This window comes from Pipra filicauda, unplaced genomic scaffold (assembly GCF_003945595.2).
Source record: "Pipra filicauda isolate LSUMZ 115617 unplaced genomic scaffold, ASM394559v2 scaffold206_size1356665_pilon, whole genome shotgun sequence".
NCBI lineage: Eukaryota > Metazoa > Chordata > Aves > Passeriformes > Pipridae > Pipra > Pipra filicauda.
Window position 1 is genome coordinate 693720 of NW_024104317.1, and position 22167 is coordinate 715886.

Genomic DNA, 22167 nt, shown 5'->3' on the forward strand with positions numbered 1-22167 from the left:
GGTCACCTGGGATGGCTGCTGGCAGCAGCACTTGGTGCTGCTGTTCTGCTCCCCACAGCTGTGCCACTCTCCGACCGGCGCTCACCGCGATGGCACAGCCGGCAGGGCTGGGCGAGGTGCTGTGTAATGTTACCGGGAACAGAGCTTCCTCCACTGCAGCGTCTGGGGGAATATGCCGTGCTATCCAAAGCCAAGTGTGGCTGCTGGTGAACTCTCCCCAATGCACTTTTCCTGGTACACGTTGTTCTGTGTTTTTCCTGCCGTTCTGCTGCAGGCGCTTGGCCCCGGGCCCGGAGCGGGGCCGCCCCACTGAGGGACACACTGGCCACAGAGCCTGTGTGAGGGCTCTCTTGCTGATGGCAAGGGCCAGTGGCCAAGGGTGGGTGTTTAGGGTGCCCTTCCCAGGGCTGGGGAGTCAGCTGTGCCTGTCCTCCAGCAGGACCCTGCTGTGGGCTCAGCCATCATGGCCAGTGCCAGGATGGCCCCATCACCTTGTTCACTGTACTGCGGGTCCCACAGGCAGCACCCCAGCGAGCTCTGCTCTGCTCTGCTGTGAGAGCACTTTGGGGTAACGTGTTCTGCAAGAAGCTGTGGAAGGAGGAATCTATCTCCACATTGCTCGCGGCTTCCGTGCCAGCCTCACTGGGCATCAAAGCAACCCCTTGTGAACCCCATAGAGGGGATGGTCATTGCACCAGCACAGGCTCCAAAGTTGCCTTCTCTGAAGCACTTGGTTTGGTTTATGGGTATTTTTAATTAAAAAAAAGAAAAAAGTAAGTTCTCTCTCCTGCATGTTCCCCTTGTTCTTAAGCAGATGAAGTTTTAGTAAGGAAAAGAATTGAAACTGTAGAGCCATTGGAATGGTTTAGTTTGGAAGGGACATACAAAGATTGTAGGCTGAGCTCCCTGCTGAAGGCAGGGCCAGCTTGGGGAAGTGTCCTGGTATCCCTCAAACAAGAGGTATAGGCTACCCTGTCCAAAATTCGGGTATTGCTGCAAAGTTATGTTCTTGCTGGCCTTCAGTTCCAGTGAGGCTCTTCCTGTTTTCCCTGGCCTGAAGAAGGCAGCACAACCTCGAGTCTCCACACTTCCTGCACTCCCCCTTATCTGCACCGGGGTCATGTCCCTGTCTCTCTTAATTATCCCAAAAATCCCTCTCATTATCTTGTGTGATTCAGTGACCTGTATCTTTCTGTGGGTGTAACGAGCTGCATGAAATTTCCTGTTCATCAGACTTTGACCAAAAAAAATTCTAAGCTTGTACAGTTTCAGTAACTGACAAGGTGCATTTGGGGTTGCTCCTGTTTCTGGGCCATAGCCACGATCCAGCGCAGGCGTGTCAGGACCCGTGCTGGTGCATGGGCTCCCGCAGGGCTGAGGGGTGCAGAGCAGTGCTGGCTGAGCACCAGCAAAGCTCCAGCACAGGTGGGCTGAGATCCACATAGAGCAGTTGCTCAGCTCTGCTGTAACTCCTGATGTTTGGATTTTCATCGGCATGCTGCAGCCCATCCTCCCTTCTCCCCTGCAGCCCTGGTGGGATGTGCTGCAGAGATTGCCTCCATGCTGGGCTGAGGTTCAGGAAATCCGGGCTGCATCCTGGCCCTGTCACAGCCTGCCTCCGTAGCAGGGAGCAAGCCTTGGTCCTCGGGGTAAGTGATGTGGTCTGACCTCTAAACGTCATGATGCCAGAGCCTGGAGCAAACTGTCACCTCTTCTGATGGACTCCATATGGGACACCAGATATGTGGTTGCATCAGGCAGTGGGAACAGACTAGGAAAAAACCACAAAACATGGAACACACATGGTTGTGTGAGTGGATTCGAGTCTCTGCCCATCTTACAGTTATGAAATGGCTGTAAGAGTCCTTCCCTCCTTTCCCTGCTGCACGTGAGTGGCTCCTGTGGCAAGGGGACGTAGAGGGGCTGGTGCAGCCAGGCCCCTTTGTGCAGCTGCAATGTCACCAGCATGATTTGTGCTTTAACAACCTACCCCCTTGCCCCGTGCCGGTGTGGGCTGAGCAAAGGCTGCTGGAGCTGGGCCAGTCCCCAGAGGCAGCAGCTGAGTGGTGTTTCTGGTGTCTCTCCCAGGTAATAGTCCATGATGTGAATGAGCTGACGGAAAAGCTGTTTCCCATCGTTGAAGCCATGCAGAAACACTTCAGCGCTGGATCAGGGACCTACTACAGCGACTCCATCTTCTTCTTGTCGGTTGCAATGCATCGCATCATGCCCAAAGGTAAGGCTCTGCTGAGCCGCCTCCAGCAACACAGGCTCCCTTTTTCTTCTCCGCAGAGGTGTTATCCAATACTATTTGAAACGCAAAGAAAGTCAATAAACTTCTGGGATGGGCTCCTGGGATTCTGCTCCTTCCTGCAGAGTGATGGACCCATCAGTCTAAGACTGTCCACGTCCAGGTCTCCACTGGGGTGAGTGACAGGAGGTTCTCTGTGCCATATGGCAGCTGGCCATGCCCTCATGCCCTGAGAGGGTAGGAGAGGTGAGACAAGAGCAAGCGTGTCTGCCCTGTATGTGTTTACAGCCCCCCTCAGCCTTGGGGTGCCAGCAGGAAGAGGTACTGTGTGCCCGTGGTGCGGCTGCGCGCTCCAGAGCATCGGCACAGGGCGGTTGTTGAGCCTTTCCTCTGGGCTTCGGGGAGCTCTTGGAAAGCTTTGCTGATTAGCAGCCACTGATCACTTCAGTTTCCTTATTGTGCCTTTGCTCTGCTGTTATTGACTGTGGGAACAACGATAAATCTACAGGAAAACAAGGCAGCTGGCAGAAGGGGCTTGGCTCAGCTGATGCCATGTTTTGCTTCCCTGGCTGCACACGGTTGGCTCTCCTGGGACCAGCATGCTGTCTAGCCTTTGACTGGTTACACAAGGAGGATGTTGCATCCTGAGGCTCCAAACCCCTCCAGTGGAACTCCCCCAGCCCTGCCGGTCCATTCCCAGTGCTGGTCCCTGGGCTCTCCTTGTCAGCTGCCTCACTGGCCTGACACACCAGTGATGGCAGCATCCCCTTCTGGGCTGGCCACATGTCCTGCCTGGGCCGTGGCAGTGGTGGCAAGGACCTCGGGATCCTGCCTGGGTGTACACCTGCCCCAGGAGGAGGTGACCAGCTTCTTGAAGTTGTTTCTGGGTGTCCTGTGGTGATGGCCAATTCCCACGTGTGTGTCGCTGAAATTGCTGTTCCCATGGCTAGCACTGCTGACACCAGCAGCTTCCTTGGCATCTGGAGCCTCTGCCCAGCCATAATATTCCTTGCAGACTTCCTACCATGGGTTTAAGGTGCACTCTTGCTGAGATGTGAGCAGATATAACTCCCCTGTGCCCTCGCTGAGTCCTGCCCAGTTTGGTTCTACCCAGTAGCTCCTACCTCTGCACTGCTTCATGAGACTTCCTCTGTCCTTTGTGGACTTGCCCCTGTCCTCCTGGCACGGCCATCCCACACTAGCTCATTAAACAGTGGGGCAGTGGTGACCCTGAGGGTCCCATCTATCCCCCGCTGATCATTACTCTGTGGGCTCCAGCAAATGTGCTGTACTTCACTCTCCATCAGACTTGGGTGGTTTTTTGTGTGTCTGGTGCTGTCTGCACTGCCAGGGCTTTGAAGTACACTGCATACAAATGATGGTATTAACGCTGGCTAATTCACTCCTCCCGATTCCCTGCTCTGTCTTTACTGTGTGCTAAAGATATCCATGTCGTGCTGCCTGCCAGCAAGAAGCTGCTCGGTCTGAAATGCCTTTTCTCAGTTCATCAACCCGACTCTATTTGCTCTCCCTCATCCTGACTGGGCTTTCAGTGGTCTGTTCAGGGCACAGGATGTTTAAAGAGGCATTTTTACAGTTTTATGATCTTAGTTTTTGTTTCAGAAGCTGCTAGTAAAGCTGATTTATATTTCCCTTGCGAGGGAGGTCAGATTTACTGTGCTGGGTGCGTGGTGATTTATGGGGCTGGCCCGGCTCCCTGGCCCTTTCCATGTGCAGCCGGCAGTGGGTTGGAGGCAGCAGGGAAGGCTTCAGCTCTGCTGCCCACTCACAGGCTTGTGGGTGGTGTGGGAATGGCACTGGGCTCTGGCTGCTCTCCTGGCTCTGACAAGCCAGTATCTACTGGTCTCGAGAAGCCACTTAGCTAAGTTGGAGAAGAAAGGACCAAGCCTTCCTTTTGAGGCAGTATCTACATTTTCCTTGGTGGATTTCTCCTGCCCTGAATGATGTGTCTTTTTCTGCACCTCTCCAAGCACATCTGGCTCCATAGCATTAGCACTGTTTTTTTGTGGAGGACAGATTTGATTGGAAGCTTGAGCATCCTCCAGCAGAAATGAAGGCCCTGATCTGAATATTAAACTCTTGTGTGTTTGTTTGCATTTGCATTAATCAGTCTGTGTTTGTTTTTTTTTTTCAGCAGCCTTTGCATTAAAGTTGCCTGGCTTTAGTTTTCCAAATTTATCATTCTTTGAAGGGAAGCATTTCCATACTATCATGACTTAGTGATTTGTTCGGAGCCTTTGGATTGTGACAGGGCACATTTGTGGGCCAATGGCACTGAAAACTGAACACCAGGGTTATTTTTTTTTTTTAAGGACTTTTGTGGAACACGTGCTTGCTGCATGAATATTGCACTGAGGATAAATGGGGTTTGCCACTCATCTGCTCTGTCGTTCACTGTTGCTTGGGATCCTTGCCCAAAAAACTTCCAGATCTAAAACCTGCAGTTGCCAAGTTATAATATAACAGCTTCTTAGCTGGTGTAAATCATGGAACACTCTTGCCTTAAATGTCTTACATCAGTGGAGTTAATCTGATTTAAACCAGCTGGGGACTTGGTATGCAGCACACAGAAGTGCAGACTGCATAACTCTTGTCTGTGCTCAAGGCTCATAAATCCTGTTTTAATGTGCTGTGGCCAGGCCTGGGAAGCTGGAGCAGGGCTTGATCCATCACAGTGGTTCTGCAAGGGAGAAGTGATGAGAAGGTTACAAAGAGAGAGCATGAGTAGGTTCAGGTGTAGGAGGACCTGCCAGGATGAGGACAATGCCAGCATGAAATGGTCTTGATACTTGTGGAGCAAGGCAAGGAGGAGGGAGAACAAGGATGCAGACCTTTTCATTTTCCTTTTCAGTAAGGCCATCCAGAGGGAACGTTCCCACCTGGCTACAATCACTGTAATCACTTGTCATTTCAGTTGTATAACTTCAGAGGACCCAGCAAGCTTTTATCACCTTCCTGGTGGCGCAGGCAAGGGGAGGAGGAGTTGAGGTGACAGAAGGGCAGCTGGGACCTTCCCATGGAATTCTTGGCCCCCATCCTTGTTTCAGAAAGAATTAATTTAGCAAGTGGTTATCCTCATCAGCTGGTAGTCCAAGGGAGAGATGTCAGCATCCAGAAGCTTGGGCAGAGCTTTGAAAACTGCTGTTTGGTGTTTGACTCCATTGGTTTTGGTGACTGTGTTGCAGCAGGTTGACCCTATGGGAGAAGAGAAGGAGCAGAGGGAAAATGAGATATGATGGAGAAGAAGTTTTGTGGCTTCTCTTTGCCAACTTGGACAGAGGAGTGGAGTCCATTAGATCAGGGGAGGCTCTGAGACCTGGCTGAAGGTATTGTGCCTCATGCGGAGTGAGGGTATTTAGCACAACTTGACTGAAGATGGTATTTGACAAATTGGAGGCAGCAGGGTTTCCTGGCTGTACAAACAGTTGGCTCACTTCTTGGGGAGTAGCATCATCTCAGAACGTGGCCTCCTTGTCCCCTGCTGAGTTCTCAGGGTTTCTCTCTCACTATCCAGCCCAGCCTGAAGGCAGAAGCTGTGACCAAGGGTGGGAAGATGAGCACAAGCTGCAAAGGGCCCCTGGGCTGTCCTGTCCTCATGCAGCATCTTCCATGTACTGTAGAGGCACTTGGGGACTTGCTGCCTGAAAATTCAGGAGCTGGGTCTGCAGGTGTGTTCGGTAAGGTTAGTGGCTTGTAGGAGGACTAAGCAGCAGTGGGAGAAGTGGGTAAGTTTCTGTGTGACTAAACAAAGATGCGGAGCTACGAGGAAAGAGAAGAGTAGGACTGATGACTATGTATTGCTGAAATTTATGGCATATTGACATGGTCTGCTGGAAAAAAAAAATTGAATAGGTTTAGAGAAGGGCAGTGGCTTCTGTGTGGGACGAGCCTGTTTGACTGAGACCTTCCAGTCTGGGGGGGTGCCTGGCCAAGGGAGTTACAATGTGGTCCATGAAGCCGTAAGCCATGTGAGGCAGATGTTTGTACAAGAACTGAGGGGCATCAGAGTTGGCAAGAAGTGGGTTTAAAACAGAGTGCAGTGATCTGTGGAGCACCTCGCTGCAGGATATTGTAGGTGCTGGATTTCCTAATGGATGAGGACATCATGGCAAGCTGCTGTCTGATGGACAGCAAGCCTCAGGGTCTCCACGAGCTGCAAGCTGCAGGAGCATGTTGGGGGGACACGGTTATGTGTGGTGGGGGGAAGCACAGATGGCTGGTGTGGGTGAATAAGCAGCACCATGTCCAGGGAGGTGGCTGCCAGCGGGGAGCTGTGCCTTTGGCTTCATAGCTGCTGTCCAGATTTAATGTCTGTGATACACCGGGATCAGTGGGAGGTCCAGTGGTCTCCCTGGCCTCAGACTCTGAACTGGACCTTTTCTCCAGCTCATTGTCAACAGCTGTACTCATTGTTAAGCATAGACCAAATTATAATGATGTTTGTTCAAACTGCTTGCTAATGACCGAGCCCCAGGCCGCTTGGGGTTTGGTGCTGCTTGCAGCAGGATCCAGCTGCTGGCTCCAGCTTGGTCTCCCATGAAACTGATATCAGCCTTTGTCTGCTCTGGGAGTACCGGCCTGGAGACAGTGGCCTCTGTGAGCATCAGCTTATGCCTTTCCCACCGAGCAGAGCGGGAGGGAGGGCAAAGGCCAGGGAGGAGACACTGTTGGAGCAGGCGCTGAGCTGTGCTCTGCTTTCTCAGGGTACCTTGCCTGTGCTGAGGCCGAGCACTCCTGCTGCTGGCTGTGAACATGGAGAGCCTGGGAGCTGGGGAAAGGGGTTAAGCAGAGAGGTATCAGGAAAATAGTCTGTTTACTGGAATAACACCTTGGCAAATAACTGTCTTCTGCTAGTGTGCTTCTGGAAAAGCTGGCAGGCAGCGTCCTAAAAACATTATCCGTTGTGTTTGCAGGGGTGTGTGCGTGAGGTTCGACACTGCAGCTGCAATGTTCAAATCTGCAGTGCAGGCTTGCCCAGGTCAGACTCTGTTTGCTCACGGGGTGCCAGGTCCCTGCACCTGATGTTTCCCTTCAGTGGCACCCCTGTGCAGAGATTTACAGTGCACAGACCCAGTGTCACACGGTGCATCAGAGCTCTCTGAGATGGAGCCTGGCAGAGGGAGATGGGGAGGCACCACTCCCTCTTCTTCCTCCTGTCAGCTGCAAAGCAATTCCTGGTGCACGGGGCAGCTGCCCACAAAACTGCAAATTACATTGTAGTAAGTGAGCGTTTTGAGAGTGCGTCACTCCTGATCCTTTCCTGCTGGCTGAGCACTGCCATCACTGCTGGGCCCCACCACATTGGGGTACACAGAGATGCAGTGGTTGGGAGAGCGCTGGGAGGAGAGTGTCCTTGTCCCAGATGTTCCAGGCCTGACTGTGCATTACCAAAGGGGAGATGTTGTGAAGAGGCACAGAAAACTGGGGTCTGTGACGGAGTCGTGGGAGATGGCCCCAGAGCCACATGCTCCCAAGCCACAGTTCCCATGGGATGCTGCAGTAGCTGAAGGGTTTATTTTCTGGTAAAAATGTTTCCATCTTTACAGGGATGGAGGGAGTGTTAATGTTTTCTGGTGTGCTCTCATAACCTCCCTCCCTGCTTCATGCTGCAACCATGTGAAAAACATCCAGCTTCTTTTCCCAGCCTGTCTCCAGGCTGCACACGCTCATGTCAAATGCTGTGATGGGGAAGAGGCTCAAGTAATCAATTTGTGAGTAATAGGGAGAGTGGTGCCAGCCATTGTTCCTTGCTGGGGTGAGCCTGTTATGCCAAGGGGGTTGCTTTTGTGATACTTTTTGGGAGCAGGCAACAGCAGACCTCTGAATAAGCCCACCCCAGGTAACCAGGGTAGGCTTTGGGCTTGTAGGGGGGTCCTCACCTGCTGAGGTGAGCCACTAACCCCGTCTGGCTGCCTGTGAGATGTGCCTCTCCTGGCAGGAGAGCTCCTTGGCCCCAGCCCTGCAGCTGTGGAGGTGTCAGGAAGGGCTGCTGTGATGAGGGGGATGCGGATGCTGCTCAGCAGGTGCCTGGAAGGCCCCTGGGTACTGCGTCACGGTGGAGACTCCTTCCCTTCGGCACTGCTGCCTCTGGGGGCCAGCACGACCTGCAGCCCCTGGGGGTAGTGTCACTTCTCATCATTTCCACTGGCTGCCCCTTGCTGCGGTGCCACCATCGATTATTTTTGGATGTCCTAGATCTGTCAGGCCAGGGCAGGCGTGTGTGGCTGTTTCCCCCCTCCTCACGGAGCAGCAGGGTCTCATCACCCGGTGCTGTGGGTGGGTGCTGCTCTCCTCTGTCCCCAGCCAGACCAGCTGCCCCATCCCCAAAGGGATGGGGGTCACCCAGCATTGATGCTGGGCTGCTCTTCCCCACAGCCTCTCTCCCCGCTCTGCCATGGCTCATTAGAGCTTAGCAGGAAGAAACAAGTACAAAATCTACCTGCAGCCCCTTCCCCCAGTGTATGCAGTTAAACAGGACATGAGCACGGAAAATTTATTATCCTGTATCTCTTTTGGTTTCCCTTTCCATCTTACCTGCTTGTTACTTCACAGCTTTCCATCCACACCGTTTCGTAATTTATAGCAACCTGGAATCAAACCTTATTTTGTCTGATTAAAAGGTTTCCTGCTGCTCTTCCTCCACCTCCAAGAAGTGTCTTCACACTCCTGCCCCAGAAGCACCATATATTAAACACACAGCAAACAGCATTTCCAGCTCCATCCTGAAAGCTGTCACATGCTCAGCGATGCTGCTGCCTTGGAGTCCAGTTAAGAGCCAAAGTGTTGAGCACTGCTAAATATTAGTCCCTCAGACCCTGATGGATTACAAGGAAACACTTTGAGTGCACAGGAAAAATTAATTTCCTTGAACAAAACACATCCATCTCCTGCTGAGTCTTCCCCATCCCTCTGGAGACAGTTGTGGGGTGTGGAGCAAGGTGATCAGAGCAATGCCATCGTCAATACCTGGAGACATTGCTGCTGCTCCAGACCCCTGAGCTCACCCAGGTGCCTGCTCTGTGTGGGTGTTAGCAATGATTTGTCATCTATCTCTGGCAGGCAGCCTAATTTTTTAATTAGCTGATAGGCTGATTAGCTGCTGTGCTGCAACCACTGCTTTGCTCTACTGGGCGCCTAATCAGTGCTGCAGAAACCTGGTTAGTGCCAGGGGCATGTTAGCGGCAGGAGGCACATCCCCCCTCACCTCCTGCCCTCCCCTGGTGCCTTGTGTGCAGGGAAGGGAGGCAGTTTGATGGGAAGGGGGCTGCTGGGCTGCCCCAAGGAGCAGAGGAGACCCTTGGCTGCATGGCAGAGGTGAGGACCTGTGTTCAAGCGGGCAAGGTAAGCTGCATTGCACATTGGCAAGCAAGCTCTGCTGGTGCAGAGCTTTGTAGGGTCGTCTTCTCTTGGGAGGGTGGTCTCTGGAGCAGCACCAGGTCCTGAGAAGGGGGACTGCAGGCCCCAGTTGCCGGCATGCTGGCAGCAAGCTCCGGGGAGTGTGCTGTGCTTGCACACCTGCAGGGGTGTCCCTGCCTCGGCTGCTTCCCCTGGGCAAGGCTCTCTGGTGCTGCCAGGGTCAGCTGCACGGGCAGTGGTGATTAATCCTGGAAGCAGTGGGGGAGTCTGTGGAGAAAACATGGCCTGGCCAGGGCAGCACACAGCCGGAGAGGAAGCTGCTCACAGCCCTGCTGACAGCAGGAGGGAGAGCAGCCAGGGGCAGCTGGCAGTGGGAGGGCAGTGAGCCAAACCCAGGGAGCCTCTAATGAAGGGCAGGATGGAGATCCCAGTGTGTTTGTGTAAATAAACTGTGTTTCCACGCTGGGATTGTTGAGGCACTGGCATCGCTGCCTGGCACTGCAGCTGTGCTCATGCCCTGCTCCCTGCAGCAGCTGAGGCATTCAGGAGCAGTGGGCTCCTGCTGGGGAGCACCCTCTGGGTTGCACAGGGCCCCTCCAGAACCTGTGACCCGCTCTGTGCCCATGCCTAGCCTTGGTGCTGGCCGTGGGAGTGGAGTTTGTCTTGGCCACGCGTGTCCCTGAGCCAGCGAGGGCGGAGGATCCTGGTTTCACAGCCAGCAAGGGCAGCTCTGTGGGTCTGTGTGTTGCTGCTGGCAGGAACACTGCCCGCTGGAGCGGGGGCTGCTGCTGCCCTGCTCCAGGAGGTTTACTGACCAGGGCAGTTGTCTGAAAGTCACTGCTGGTCCTTCACAGCTCCTTCCATCCTTGGGATCTTGCCCTGTCATGGTGGGGACAGCTAAAAACTTTCTGACTTAAAGAAAAACATTGGCAGTCAGAGCCAAGCTCAAAGAGATGCAGAGAGGTGGAGGGGAAGCTGTCCAGGTGTGCCCAGTGTTTGCAGACCAGCAGACCTGAGCCCTCCAGCCCTTCTGACCCCAACTCAAAGAGCCTGGGCCACCTGGCCCTCTTCCTTCTGATGGTCCAAAATGGCAAAATGCACCGCTACCCCCTGGCCCTTCCCCAGACCCCACTGCAGTCCTGCAACACCCAGAGCTGCAGCCAGCAGGGGACACTTCTGTCCCTTGGCTGCATCGTGTCACCCATGCTGCAGCCCAGCAGAAGGGTCTCTGAGCTGCTCTGCCTCCAGCAGCTCTCTCTCTCTCTGCCCATCACTCTGCCCTCTCCAGACCGTTGCCCAGCCACCTCCCCCCCTGCTGTCTCCTGTAGGATGGAGGGGGATCCTACTTCCTTGTGCTGCCCAACTGGCTGTTGCTGGCTGCATGGAAAAAGGTGAAGCCGTGTGCTTGGGTCACAGAGCTCACGTGGCACAGTTGGCAATCCCAGCAGTGTCCTCCTTGGTCTCGCCTCTTAAGGTGCCGGCCTTTGGCCCCAAAAGTTGCTGCTGTGATGCAGAGGAGGTGCAGGGAGGTCAAGGTGCTTCTATCTGATACATGCCAAGTGCCAGGTTAACAGTTGGACTCAAGGATCTCAAAGGTCTTTTCCAACCCAGACAATTCTATGATTCTGTGTTGGAGTCTCTCCTCCTTCGCATGGGGCATCAGAATGTTTAGGTCCTTAAAAACAGGTTTGTTGAGACAGGTGGAGATGCCAGTGCAGAGGATGGCCAGAGCAGAGCCAAATGACCACCAGCCTTGGTGACAGGTGTCTGCCTCAGGAGTGTGTGTGAGATTTGGGCACAGTGCAGCCTGGCAGGGCAGTGGCCTGTCCCCTCCTGCCATCCCACTGTTGCTTGCAGCATCTCCACTGCCAGACCAGCTGTAGGCAGGGTTTTGTACTCTGAGAGGGTTGAGTTCGTGCCACTGTGAGTCTGTCAGTGGACTGCAGAATTTCACCACCTCCAGGAGGTTTCAATTCTTGCTTCTTCTACCTACAGCTGTTAAGCCACTGCTCAGTTATCAGTGATTTAGACCACACTGTTTGCTGGACAGCTTCTGCCCTATGCAGATGGCAGCTCTCCATTTTGCTCTTTGTTCCTGGACACAGGTTCACTCTTTTCAAGTCTTCACGTCAGTGGTGACATGGCTCTGCCCCAAATCTGGCATAGTTTGTATGAAAGTGGGGGGTTAGGAGCCAAGGCCAACACTTGCACACCAGCCCTGCACCTGCTGTGTGGGCTCAGCTTTGCCAGTGACCCTCATACGAAGTTGTTAGGATGAGTGTAAATGAGTTTGGCTGCAGAACAGCCTGTGTTGCTCTGTGCAGACTCCACCCTTTGTATTGCCTCTTCATCTGACCCTCCATCCTCTGTCATGTAGTTCTAAATTCACTATTTACATTTTTTTCAGTCCATCAACTCAGGCTAGGGAAATGTAGTCCTATCCCACGGGCAGGTTCAAGGCTGCCCATCCATAGGCTGCTCCAAACAATGGCAGCGCATCAAAAAGGGCCCTAGAGAGGTAAGAGCTGCTGCAGGATTCCTCACTGCACAGCATCCCCGGAGCTCTGGCTCAATCAGCCAAAGCAGCTCTTCTCCTCCCTGTGCCCCCTGCTGCCACTCATGGTCCTGCTTGATGTTTCTGGGAAGAGCATTTACACAGTCATAGAATCATACAATGGTTTGGATTGGAAGGGACCTTAAAGATCATCTGTTTCCAACCCCACTGCCATGGACATGGATGCCACCCACTGAGTCAGGTTGCTCATCTAGACCAAATTTCCTCCTAAGTATCTCATCGTGTGTTGGTGGGTGGCCTGGCTTGCTGCATGCCCACTCTGTCCCTGCCATGCTGTGGCATCCATGCTTCCTGGCAAGGGCTGTCAGACTTGCTGCAGAAGCTGTCCCATGCCACAGGGGCTCCTGGACGTCACTCAGAGCATCCAGACAACCCACCAGGCCCCTCAGCACACACACACACAGGGTGCCTTTCCATGTGCTGGCATAGCTCTGCTGAGTCCTGGCAGAGAATGCAGGGCAGCAGGACACTGAGGGGTTGACATGACTTCTGCCTGCCTGTGCCCCCTTGCTGGGATGAGGCTGTGAGATCATCCCTGGAGCTGGCCTTTCTCTTCTGGACATGGCTGGAAGGGAGGATTTGAGCCAAGCTTGGAGCACAGCCCTGCTGTGGCTGCTGGTATGAGGCTGCAGTAAAACATTATGAGCTTTTAATGGGGCCAACCTGTGTTGTAAAGCTGTCACTGCTAATGGAGACCATCTCTACTTTGAGTGGCACAGCTCCCCTTTCCGTGCCGTGGCTGGAAGAGCTGGAGCTGAGCAGAATGGAGGGTGATACGCAGTATGGCAAAGTTAGAAAACTCACTGCTGAGCAGAACACTCTCAGCCTTTCCCCACATTTCCAGCTGGATCCCTCCAAGCAGTTTATGCCTAAGAGAGCACGCGATTCCTCCACCCCCACATGGCAGCCAGGACAAAGCGCTTGATACATCATAAATATTAGTGCCTGGCCCCTTGCCAGTCCCAGTCAGAGAAATCATCTCAGCCATTAATCTGAACGTGCAAGCTGCATCTGGCAAAGTGGTGCTTAGTGTCACCCATGCTCAGTTGTGTCTGCAGTGTTCATGCTTGCTTTAAAGAAAAATTAAAATAAAAAAAAAAGAAAAACAAGAAAGAAAAAGAAAAAAAGGAAAATAAGAAGTACTGGGTCTAATTTCTTAGTGAGTGTTTCCTGGGGTCTCTGCTGGCACAGCATGGGACCAGTATGCGGGGGCGAGCCCAACACAGGGAGCCTCTAATGAAGGGCAGGATGGAGAACCCAGCGTGTTTGTGTAAATAAACAGTGCGTCTCCATGCTGGGCTTCTTGTGGCGCTGGCATCGCTGCCTGGCACTGCAGCTGCACTCGTGCTCTGCTCCCTGCTCGGCCAAGGCTTTTGGGGATGGCCAGATGCTGCTGCTGGGCAGCACCCTGTGGGTTGCATGGGACCCTCTGGAGCTTTTCACCTGGGGCGGGCAGGGCTGGGATTGGAGCTTCCTCCAAGTTCAGCTTTCGTTCTCCGCTGTGATTAATTGCAGTTGGCATTCATCTGTAATTTTAGAGAACAATCGGATGGCGTGCCTCACAGCTGATTTAACTGAAACCTGACCATGCGTCAGAAGGCTGCTGTGCACTGGGCGTAGTTGTGCTGGGATCCCCCTGGGAACCCCTTCCCCTCTTCCTGGCTTTGGCAGTACCTTGCAGGGCTCAGGCTCCCCCTGCATTTCTTTGGGGCTGAACTTGTGCTGTAGCTCTGAGGTCTCCTTGCCCTGGAGTTTTGTGACCAGTCTGGATATTCTCAAGTGCAGTAGCATCGAGGTTTTGGGGTTTTGCCCTGCTGTGGTATGGGCCACTGGGGAGGTTTGGTGTATTTGGGATACATGTCTTGTTCCTTGTTGCACAAATCTGCTGCTTTGCTTATTCACATGCTTGAGTTGCACTGGCCATTTCTAAGGCAGTTCAGAAGCCTAGGGGAAATTGCTTTCAGGTCAAGACCTGCTTTAGCCTGTGGTGAATTACTGCGCCTGGGTTTTAAATCTTTGCAAACAGAGGATTATGGTGATGGTAAATACTAGGTAGACCTGGGGATTGCCGTACTGCTGGATGAAGGGAGCATGGCCTTTCCCTTTAGCAGATAGAGCATGATGGATGTGAAAAAAATAAATTGAGATACAGCCTGGGTTGTATCTTAGATACTATTTCTCCTTGATTTATATTTCTGCTTGGATGCTTCGCAGAGTAAGCAGTATATTTCTTGCTTAACCTCACAGGGCCTTTTCATTCTTAAATGAGGACAGCATGGTAGGTATGACCAATTGCCAAGAGTCCTGGATTAGTGCAAGATCTGCAAAAAATTCAGAACTGCTGTACAGCCCAGCATCTGCTTGAAACACAAACACCAAGTGATGAGCATGTTTGAAATGGTGAAGCTGCACTCCCATGCCAGGCAATAGCTGCTGGTGCCTGGCTGCAGTCTGGGTCTCTAGTCCCAGTGGTGGCTTTGGAGGCTTAAAACAGAGCAATGCCTCCTGCTCTCAGCAGCCCAGTGGTAGCCAACAGCCTATCCTGAGCATGAGGGAGTGAGGAACCGTAGTGGTGGGAAGGCTGGAGTGTCGGCACTGCTCCAGTGACACCAGCCTGATGGAAACCCTGCCCGTAGGCATGGCAGATGCAGGCAGCAGAAGGTGAGGGCAGGCAGGGCTTGTCCTCCTGCCTGCAGGTACTCAGCGGGAGGAAGGATGAGGGCCTGGTTTGCTAATTGCTGTGGAAGTGGTGGTGACAGGCAGGTGTAGCCTGCAGGGAGCTGTAAGGGCACTTGTGCATGATGAGTGGGGCCGAAACAGGTTGACACAATCCAATTAGTGCTGAGTGCTAAGCAACCTGGCCAATTTGCTCTTGGCTTTTATAACACATATAAATAGCGGTGGCATTACATAATGCCATGGGGGATGGCTCCACTCCACTCACAGTCCCTAAGGAGGGCTGAAGATGCTCATAGCTTTGCCTGTGGCTGGGGGAATCCATCTGATGGTCTGACCTGTTGCAGTGTTTGTGTTTGCTGCATTGTACTGGGCCTGCTGCAATCCATACAGCATCCCCAGATCCACATGGGATGAACAGCCTTGACAAGGCACATCTCCTGTACTTTCTCCCAGGCAGCATCTCCATCCATCAGTCTCATGTCCTGCAGCGGAGACAGGTGACAAATTTGGGCAGAGGCTTGACCCTGTTGCTGAGCTCAGGCCTGGCCTTGGTAGTGACGTTCTCCAGTCTCTCCTTGTTCTTGATTTCCCACTGTAAGTGGAAGATGCTTCTATGTCTGCATAATTCTCCTTATCTCTGACCACCAGCAAGAATAAAGTCTTCCAGGCTGCTGCAGATTACCAGCCATGCTGTACAGGCAGGGCTTTGTAATTTCTGCCTTTGGGGAAGGCTGTGGCAACCTGCTGGGAGCTAATGGGCTTGTGCAGGTGATCCTGGAGGTGTCATGTGGCTGCCTGATGTCTGTGATGGGAATTGCTCTGGTTTGTCAGGCCAGGGATGGCTGTTTTCTGGGCTTGAGGTGGGAAACGCTCATGGAGTTGGCAGGTTTTCCCAGTAGTAGGTAGCAGAAGTGAGGATGGGGTTTTGTGTGGCTACTCCCGCAGAAGACTGGATTGAAGCTGCTTCTTGTTTTTGTCAGTCATATGGAAAAACAGTCTTCTGGAAAGAAGGAGGGAGTGGATAGAAGCAGGAGGTCACCAGAAAGTATTCCTGAAGTAAATCATGCCTAAAATACACAGTGGTAAAGGCTCTCGTGATGGTTGAAGGTCAGTAGCTTCATGCAGAGGTTGCAGCTAGATTGGTTTTGCCCTCACTTGGCTGAATCTTGCCCATGGAGCTGAATGCTCACCATGCACCAAATCCTCACGGGGAGCAGTTCATCAGGTAGCCACTGGCAATCACTGGTTACAGTTTTGTCTTATATAGCTGACTTTCCCCCTTTGTGCTTTCAGAAATAACACAGATCATCCAGGTAGACTTGGACCTGAAGTACAAGACCAACATCCGAGACCTGTTTGATGAGTTTGACAATTTCCCAGAGGGAGCAGTGATTGGAATTGCCAGGGAAATGCAACCAGTGTACAGGTAAAGCTCCCTCCCTATGGGGGCCAGGGTGTGGGCAGTGGGTGGCTGGTGTGTCTTCTCTTCAACTCAGGTTGGGCTTCTAGGGCTAAATGGTCTTCCTACTTTAATCCCAGCAGGGGAACTTAATCTGAAACTTGTAGGTAGGTATGAGCAAAGTGTACAGTGTTGCTGTCGTTTGTTTACTTGTTCTCACACACCATCACAAGGCTTTCAGAGCCAAATTCCTGGTTGTTGGTGCCAAAATCCATACCTGGACTATAGTACATCTGCTAGAGGCATTGTTTGCCCAGCCATGCCTGCTGAGGGGCTGTGATTGCATTGGGGAGCATCGGTGTGTGTGTTGGGGCTCGGAGGTTCCGGCTGTGAAGATTGCAGAGAGTAGGGGTTGAGTTTGGGCAACAATGAGGTTCTGGGTCCCTGGAGTTGAGTGCACCTTCTGCTTCCCTCAGGGAAGGCCAAACTGACAACTCTGTTGGTGGCCTGGGCTTGCAAGCATGAGGGTGACCCCATGGTCACTTGCTCTTCAGACCCTTGGTCCACCAGCCAATGACTGGTGGGAGCTAACGGTGGGAATCACTCACTGAGGGGAGGCTCAGTTCTTCCCAGTCGTGGACCACTGATGGGTTTCAGGGACACAGATATTTCCAGGCTCGTGCTTAAAGAAATTGGTTTAGTTTAGCCTGCATTATTCCAAGGATGAACCTCAGGTTTTGTTTTAATCCAAAGTAAATCAGATAATCAACTCAGGATGCCTTAATGGCTTCTCAGATGAGCTGAGTTTGAGCATCTGAGGTGACTTGGCTAGATTTGCTAATCCTAATGGAAAATTTCTTGGAGAAAGACAAAAAAGTTGAAGAGCTCTGTATGTCTTTTCCTTCCCTACTGAAAGCCTGCTTCCTTACTGAACCTCCGAAGACATGACCAGCAGCACTCTTAGGCAAAGGCTGAGCTGCAAAGATCTGAAGCAGCCATTCTTATTTCATGTGCATCCGGATGGGAGGAGGGTGGAGACAGAGAGAAGTTCATCAGCAGGGGATTGATGGTCATTAATCACCACCAGTCACTTCCTCGTAGCCTAAGTCAGCTGAGAGCGTGAGGTTGCTCAAACTACAGAAGTCACCACTGTTCCTGGGCTGGAAAAAGACATCTCTGTGTCTATATCAGAAGTGTCACCTCCCCTCTTGGTTTGTACTCTTGGCAAGGAGAGCTGGGACTAGAGGAACAGGGATGCTGAGGTCTTGTCTCCATAGCGTGGGAACATGGAGGGCTCCTGTATCTGCTTTGGGTGTGCTGGCAGGATTTTGGTGCCCAGAATGGTAAATCCAGCCCCAGTTAATCACATCCAATTGTTAGAGCTTAAAGGGGGATGGAGGGAGCAGCCGCAGCCAAGTGTGGCCACGGGGCTGTTGCAGTGTCAGCCTCGGTCAGCGCTGCCCGGCAGGGCCGGTCCCGTTCGTTAGTGCTGCAACCTGGAACAGGATAAATCAGGCGTTTGTTTGCCTGCAGTTAGTCCATGGCAGAATCATTGTGTTTTCATCTCTGCAGGGTTTTGCATTATTTCCATGCATGACTAGGGAGTGGGGATGGTGTTCCACTGCCTGGATGTGGTTTGTGGGGCCGGGCATGCCTGGAGGGGACCGAGTTAAGCTTTGGGGTGCTCTGCTGGAGAGCCATTCAGCATGGCAGGGGACAAGGCATGGGATCACGGGGCTGAGCGCTGAATACCTGACCCAAGCCACAGCCGTGTTCTCCCCTCCTGCCGCCTGTGGTGGGGACAAACAAGCCAAGCAATAACAGCCCTCACAGGCTGCATTTTTGGGCTGAACTTTCTGTTGTTGCAGTTTTGACGTTCTGGGTCACTTTGGGCTATGTTGTACTTTTCTTCTTGTGTTGTTTTGATCTTTGTGTGAAAACAAGTTCCTGATCCTCCTTGTCGCCAGACCACCCGTGGCGGGGCGAGCCGTGCAAACGCCAGGCTGCCCTCCCGCCGAGCCCCGAGCCCCGCGGGGCTCGCACCTCGCCGCTGAAAGGGTTTCCAGACACAAACACGAACTGACAAAGCGTGACTGTCTTTGTAAAAAAAAAAAAAAAAAAAAAAAAAACTTTGCTATTTTTATACTTTTAGCAAGATAAAAAACGTGTTGTAGGTGTGAAATAAGAGGTACCAGCTCCAGCCGTGTGGTTTGCCACGTGCGCAGGCTTGAAGCATCAGTTGGGAAAGGGGCTGTGGGGGTGGAGGGGGGTTACGGGGTAATGGTGGGGTCTCTCTGTTGGCACTCATGTTTTCCTCCCTATTTCACGCAGCTCTCTGGAGCACCAGCTTTGTCCCAAAGCACTAAGAGGGCTTGGGGCGAGTTAGCAGAGCTGTCCTGAGCTTGCTCACGGAGCTGTAAACTCGCAGCCCTGGGGCAGGGTAAGCCAGTGGCTGGGAAGGGTCTGGGTGCCATGTTTCCCTCTCTCTGTTGCAATGGAGAAGATGGATGGAGATCAATTGACTTGGCTGTGTTGGATCCTTGTGACCTGCTTGGCCCATCAGAGAAGGCAAATAGGTGTGTTTTGTAGCTGGTGCCCTGTTTTCTGGGAAGCAGCACTATTCCTGTTGGCTGCCTGGCTGTAGGCTGTACTTTCTAGGCACAGGTTGGGGCTGCAGAAGGCTTGGGCTGCTGCACTGCTGCACCGAGCAGTGCTGGGCACAGACACTCACGGGAAACAGAGGAGAAAGAGAACAGAAAATCGGAAATGTCCCGGAGCCTGTCTGCACATCCTGAAGGTAGGGGAAACCTCCAGACAGCAAAACAGGATGGCACGGGAGTGTTTCCACTCGCTTGACTCATGCTGAAACAATGCCCGGCCTCTGTTTGTCTTGGACAAATGCATTTTTCTGAGCAACAGGATCTCCCGGTCCTCCTGCAAGGCCAGCACTGGGATTTAACTGTTGCACAGTCTGGGCTTGGCCTGTCGCTTGGGTCACTTGGGTGGGTTGGAGTGGCCTGTGGAGAGCAGTAGCTCCTGCTGAAGCTGGACATGGACCACCCTGTGGTGTCTGGCAGAACGTTCTGGATGCAGAGGGGGAGGTGACAGGAGCCCACGTCAGGTACAGGAGGTGATCTGAGGTCTGGGGCCATCAACGTCAGGTTTACTTCTCTCCAGCTGTGGCAGGGGAAAGAGGCAGTCTGTCCGTGGGTCAGGCATGTTGTCCTTCCTGCAGCTTTTGGATCTGATGTGTGATATGGGGTGTGGTCATCACCTCTGTGGATGGGGCTGCAGACAGAGCTTCATCCCACAAGAGGCTGCCCCCCCGGTGGGGTTGTTGAGGACACAGGTACTGTGCACTAGGCTCCTAGACGCCTTCTTCCCAGGCTGACATGTGCCTGCTCGTGTGTCTGCCTACACAGGATTCACACTGCAGCCAAGATCGGGAGCTCTGGCTTCAGTGGGAATGATTTTGATGGAAAGACTAGAATCTGCAGCTGAAGTTTGCATGGTCCAAAAGGCTTTCCATGCAAGGAAGTGCTTCTGCATGGAAGCAGAAGCATAAACTTAATTAAAAGTCCTGTTGTCCCCTGCAGCATTTCAGCTGCTCAGCCATGCTGGGAGTGTCTTGCTCACCAGGCTACAGGGGGTGAGTGATGATGCTCTGTATAAATATTTATGTTGCAGATCCTGGCCAAATTGAGGAGCCCAGGTTCTCTCTCTTTAGTCCTGCTAAGAAATGTGCAGGCAAGTGTTGCAGATGCATTCTGCAAGCCAGTGAGCAAGTGGCCAGGCAGGTCACTGTCCTCAGGGTGTGTGCAGGGTGTGTGCCTGGCCTGTGGAGCGGCTTAGCCGTGCTTCTGGCTGTGATGGAGCTGTGTGATGGCCAGGTGAAGCCTCCCCATTCCAAAGCAGCCCCAAGCTCCTCTCCTTGTGAGAGGAGCAGAGTGGGGAAATGCTGCGGCACTCCCCAAAATGTCCTGAAAACTCTCAGGTTACTAAAGGCAGAGCTTAAACCCTATTCTTACCGAGTTTCCTGATTATGATCCCTCTGGTCACGCTGGTGGCGTGTGAGAGGAAGCAGGACAGTGGTATTGATTGCACAGCTGCTCTCAGCAGCCTTGGGCTGACCCCGGGCCACTGTGCCACACCGTGCTCCCTGTTCCCATCCCCACAGCCGTCCCAGCCTCTTCAGTTCTTAAGCAGTGCTGTTGCTGTTATTGGCTCTGGGTGCCCACCAGTGCCAGCACCACCTGGAGCCCTCAGCACTGCCCCCGTGTTGCTCCCCTTGGAGAGCAATGGTCTGCTGGCAAGAGGGAGGACCTAACCCACAGGTCCTCAGATGGGTGCTTTTAGCCCCTTACTCCAGCTGGGGAGAAGGTACCTGCTGTGATGGTGGACCTCAGGAGAGGTCCCAGAGGTTCACAGGTCCAAGAATGCACATAGTTTGGGCTGGAAGGGTGGCTGCTGCCTCCATTCCTGCTGTTGGGTAAGATCTTCACTTCTGTCCCCCATGACAAGAAGCTAATTAAAGCTGGAGGCAGCTTGGGAATCCACAGTACTGGCAATGATAAAAGTTTGTCCAACAGGAAAGGATATCTACATCAAAAGGACAGCTACAGACTACAAAGGACCGACACTTGGGTTCTTGTATGGCTGCAAGGCCATTTGCCTTTGCCTCTGCCTAAAACCTAGGGAGACCTCAAACAGGACATTATTTTGTGGAAAGGAAAAGCTTTGTTTCTATTTGTGATTGTGTAGGAGCTGCTGTAAGGTGTGCTGTGTGCTCTGTCACATGTTTTGTTTGTTTGAGAGCTGGTAAAATAACCCTGAGAAGCCCATTAGTGAGTGGGAGCAGGACTGTGCAGCCTCCAAACGTGGAGGCACAGCACTTGCAGTGCTGGGTGTTTGCTGGGAGCTCAGCAGCAGCGGTGCTAAGTCACTTTGTCAGATGTTTGGAAGAGGAAAAGAGTTATCCTGGGCTGTGAGCAGGCTAATGCTGAATCCATAGCCAGGCCAGGCTGTCAGAGTCTGGGCTGAGACAGTACGTCCTGTACCTTCTCTTGGAATCTAAAAAAAACCCCAAAGTACGGCTGACAGCTGCAAGCAGGGAGCAGCTGGATTCCCTGGCTGCCGGTTGAGGCAGTGGTGGTGGTTCTAAGATATAGCAGTGCAGGTGGGCTGCTGCCTGGGATGGAGCTTTCCAGAACTGGATGTAACCATCTCCAGCAGGCAGGTCCTCCTGCCTGAGTTTGTCTGGTTTCATGGACTCCTCAAGCAGGCAGGTTGCCCTGATTTGGCGACTTTTTTCCAAGTGCTTTTGCCCTGGGGAAGCAAGGAGCTGGCTACCACAAAGGGCTCTGTGTTCCCCAAGCCCCTCAGTCAGTGAAGGCAGGAGAGTTTGTGCCCTGGCGTTTGTGCCATGGTGATGTCATTGCTGCCTGCCCACAGTCCTGGCAAGCCCCAGAACCAGTGCACTTTGGATTTGAAATCATTTCAAGATTTTGACTTGATTTGTAGTAAGTGCTGCTGTTCGACACATGGGGAAAACGGTTCTAGGAATTGTTTGGCAATGGCTGCCACGAAGCAGCCAAAATTACAGAGCAAGCAGAACCTGCAAGGAACTGGCAGCAGAATTAATTTCAGGAATTCAGCTTTACCTCCGATTAAAACAATTATCCAAGGAAGTAAAGGGTTGTGTTTACATCTGTGCATAACATTAATATGTAGGACCTGTTGCACTTATTCCCATTACCAAGCAAACTTGAAATGTCATTTAAAAACAATGAATAAATTGGACAAGATCTGACAACCGCAACTGTGCATTGATTAGCACAAATGCTATTAGTAATATTAAGCAGCGGGTGAGCTTCTGTGAAGGGAGAG

General features: G+C 52.6%; 1 protein-coding gene across 1 annotated transcript in view; it reads left to right on the plus strand.

Moving 5' to 3' along the window:
• XXYLT1 (xyloside xylosyltransferase 1) overlaps window positions 1-22167 on the plus strand; it is a 33353-nt gene that overhangs the window by 3710 nt on the left and 7476 nt on the right. The window contains exons 2-3 of the mRNA XM_039380907.1: window positions 2089-2236; window positions 16176-16308. Coding sequence (XP_039236841.1) covers window positions 2089-2236; window positions 16176-16308 — 281 coding nt within the window. The remainder of the gene's footprint in view (window positions 1-2088; window positions 2237-16175; window positions 16309-22167) is intronic.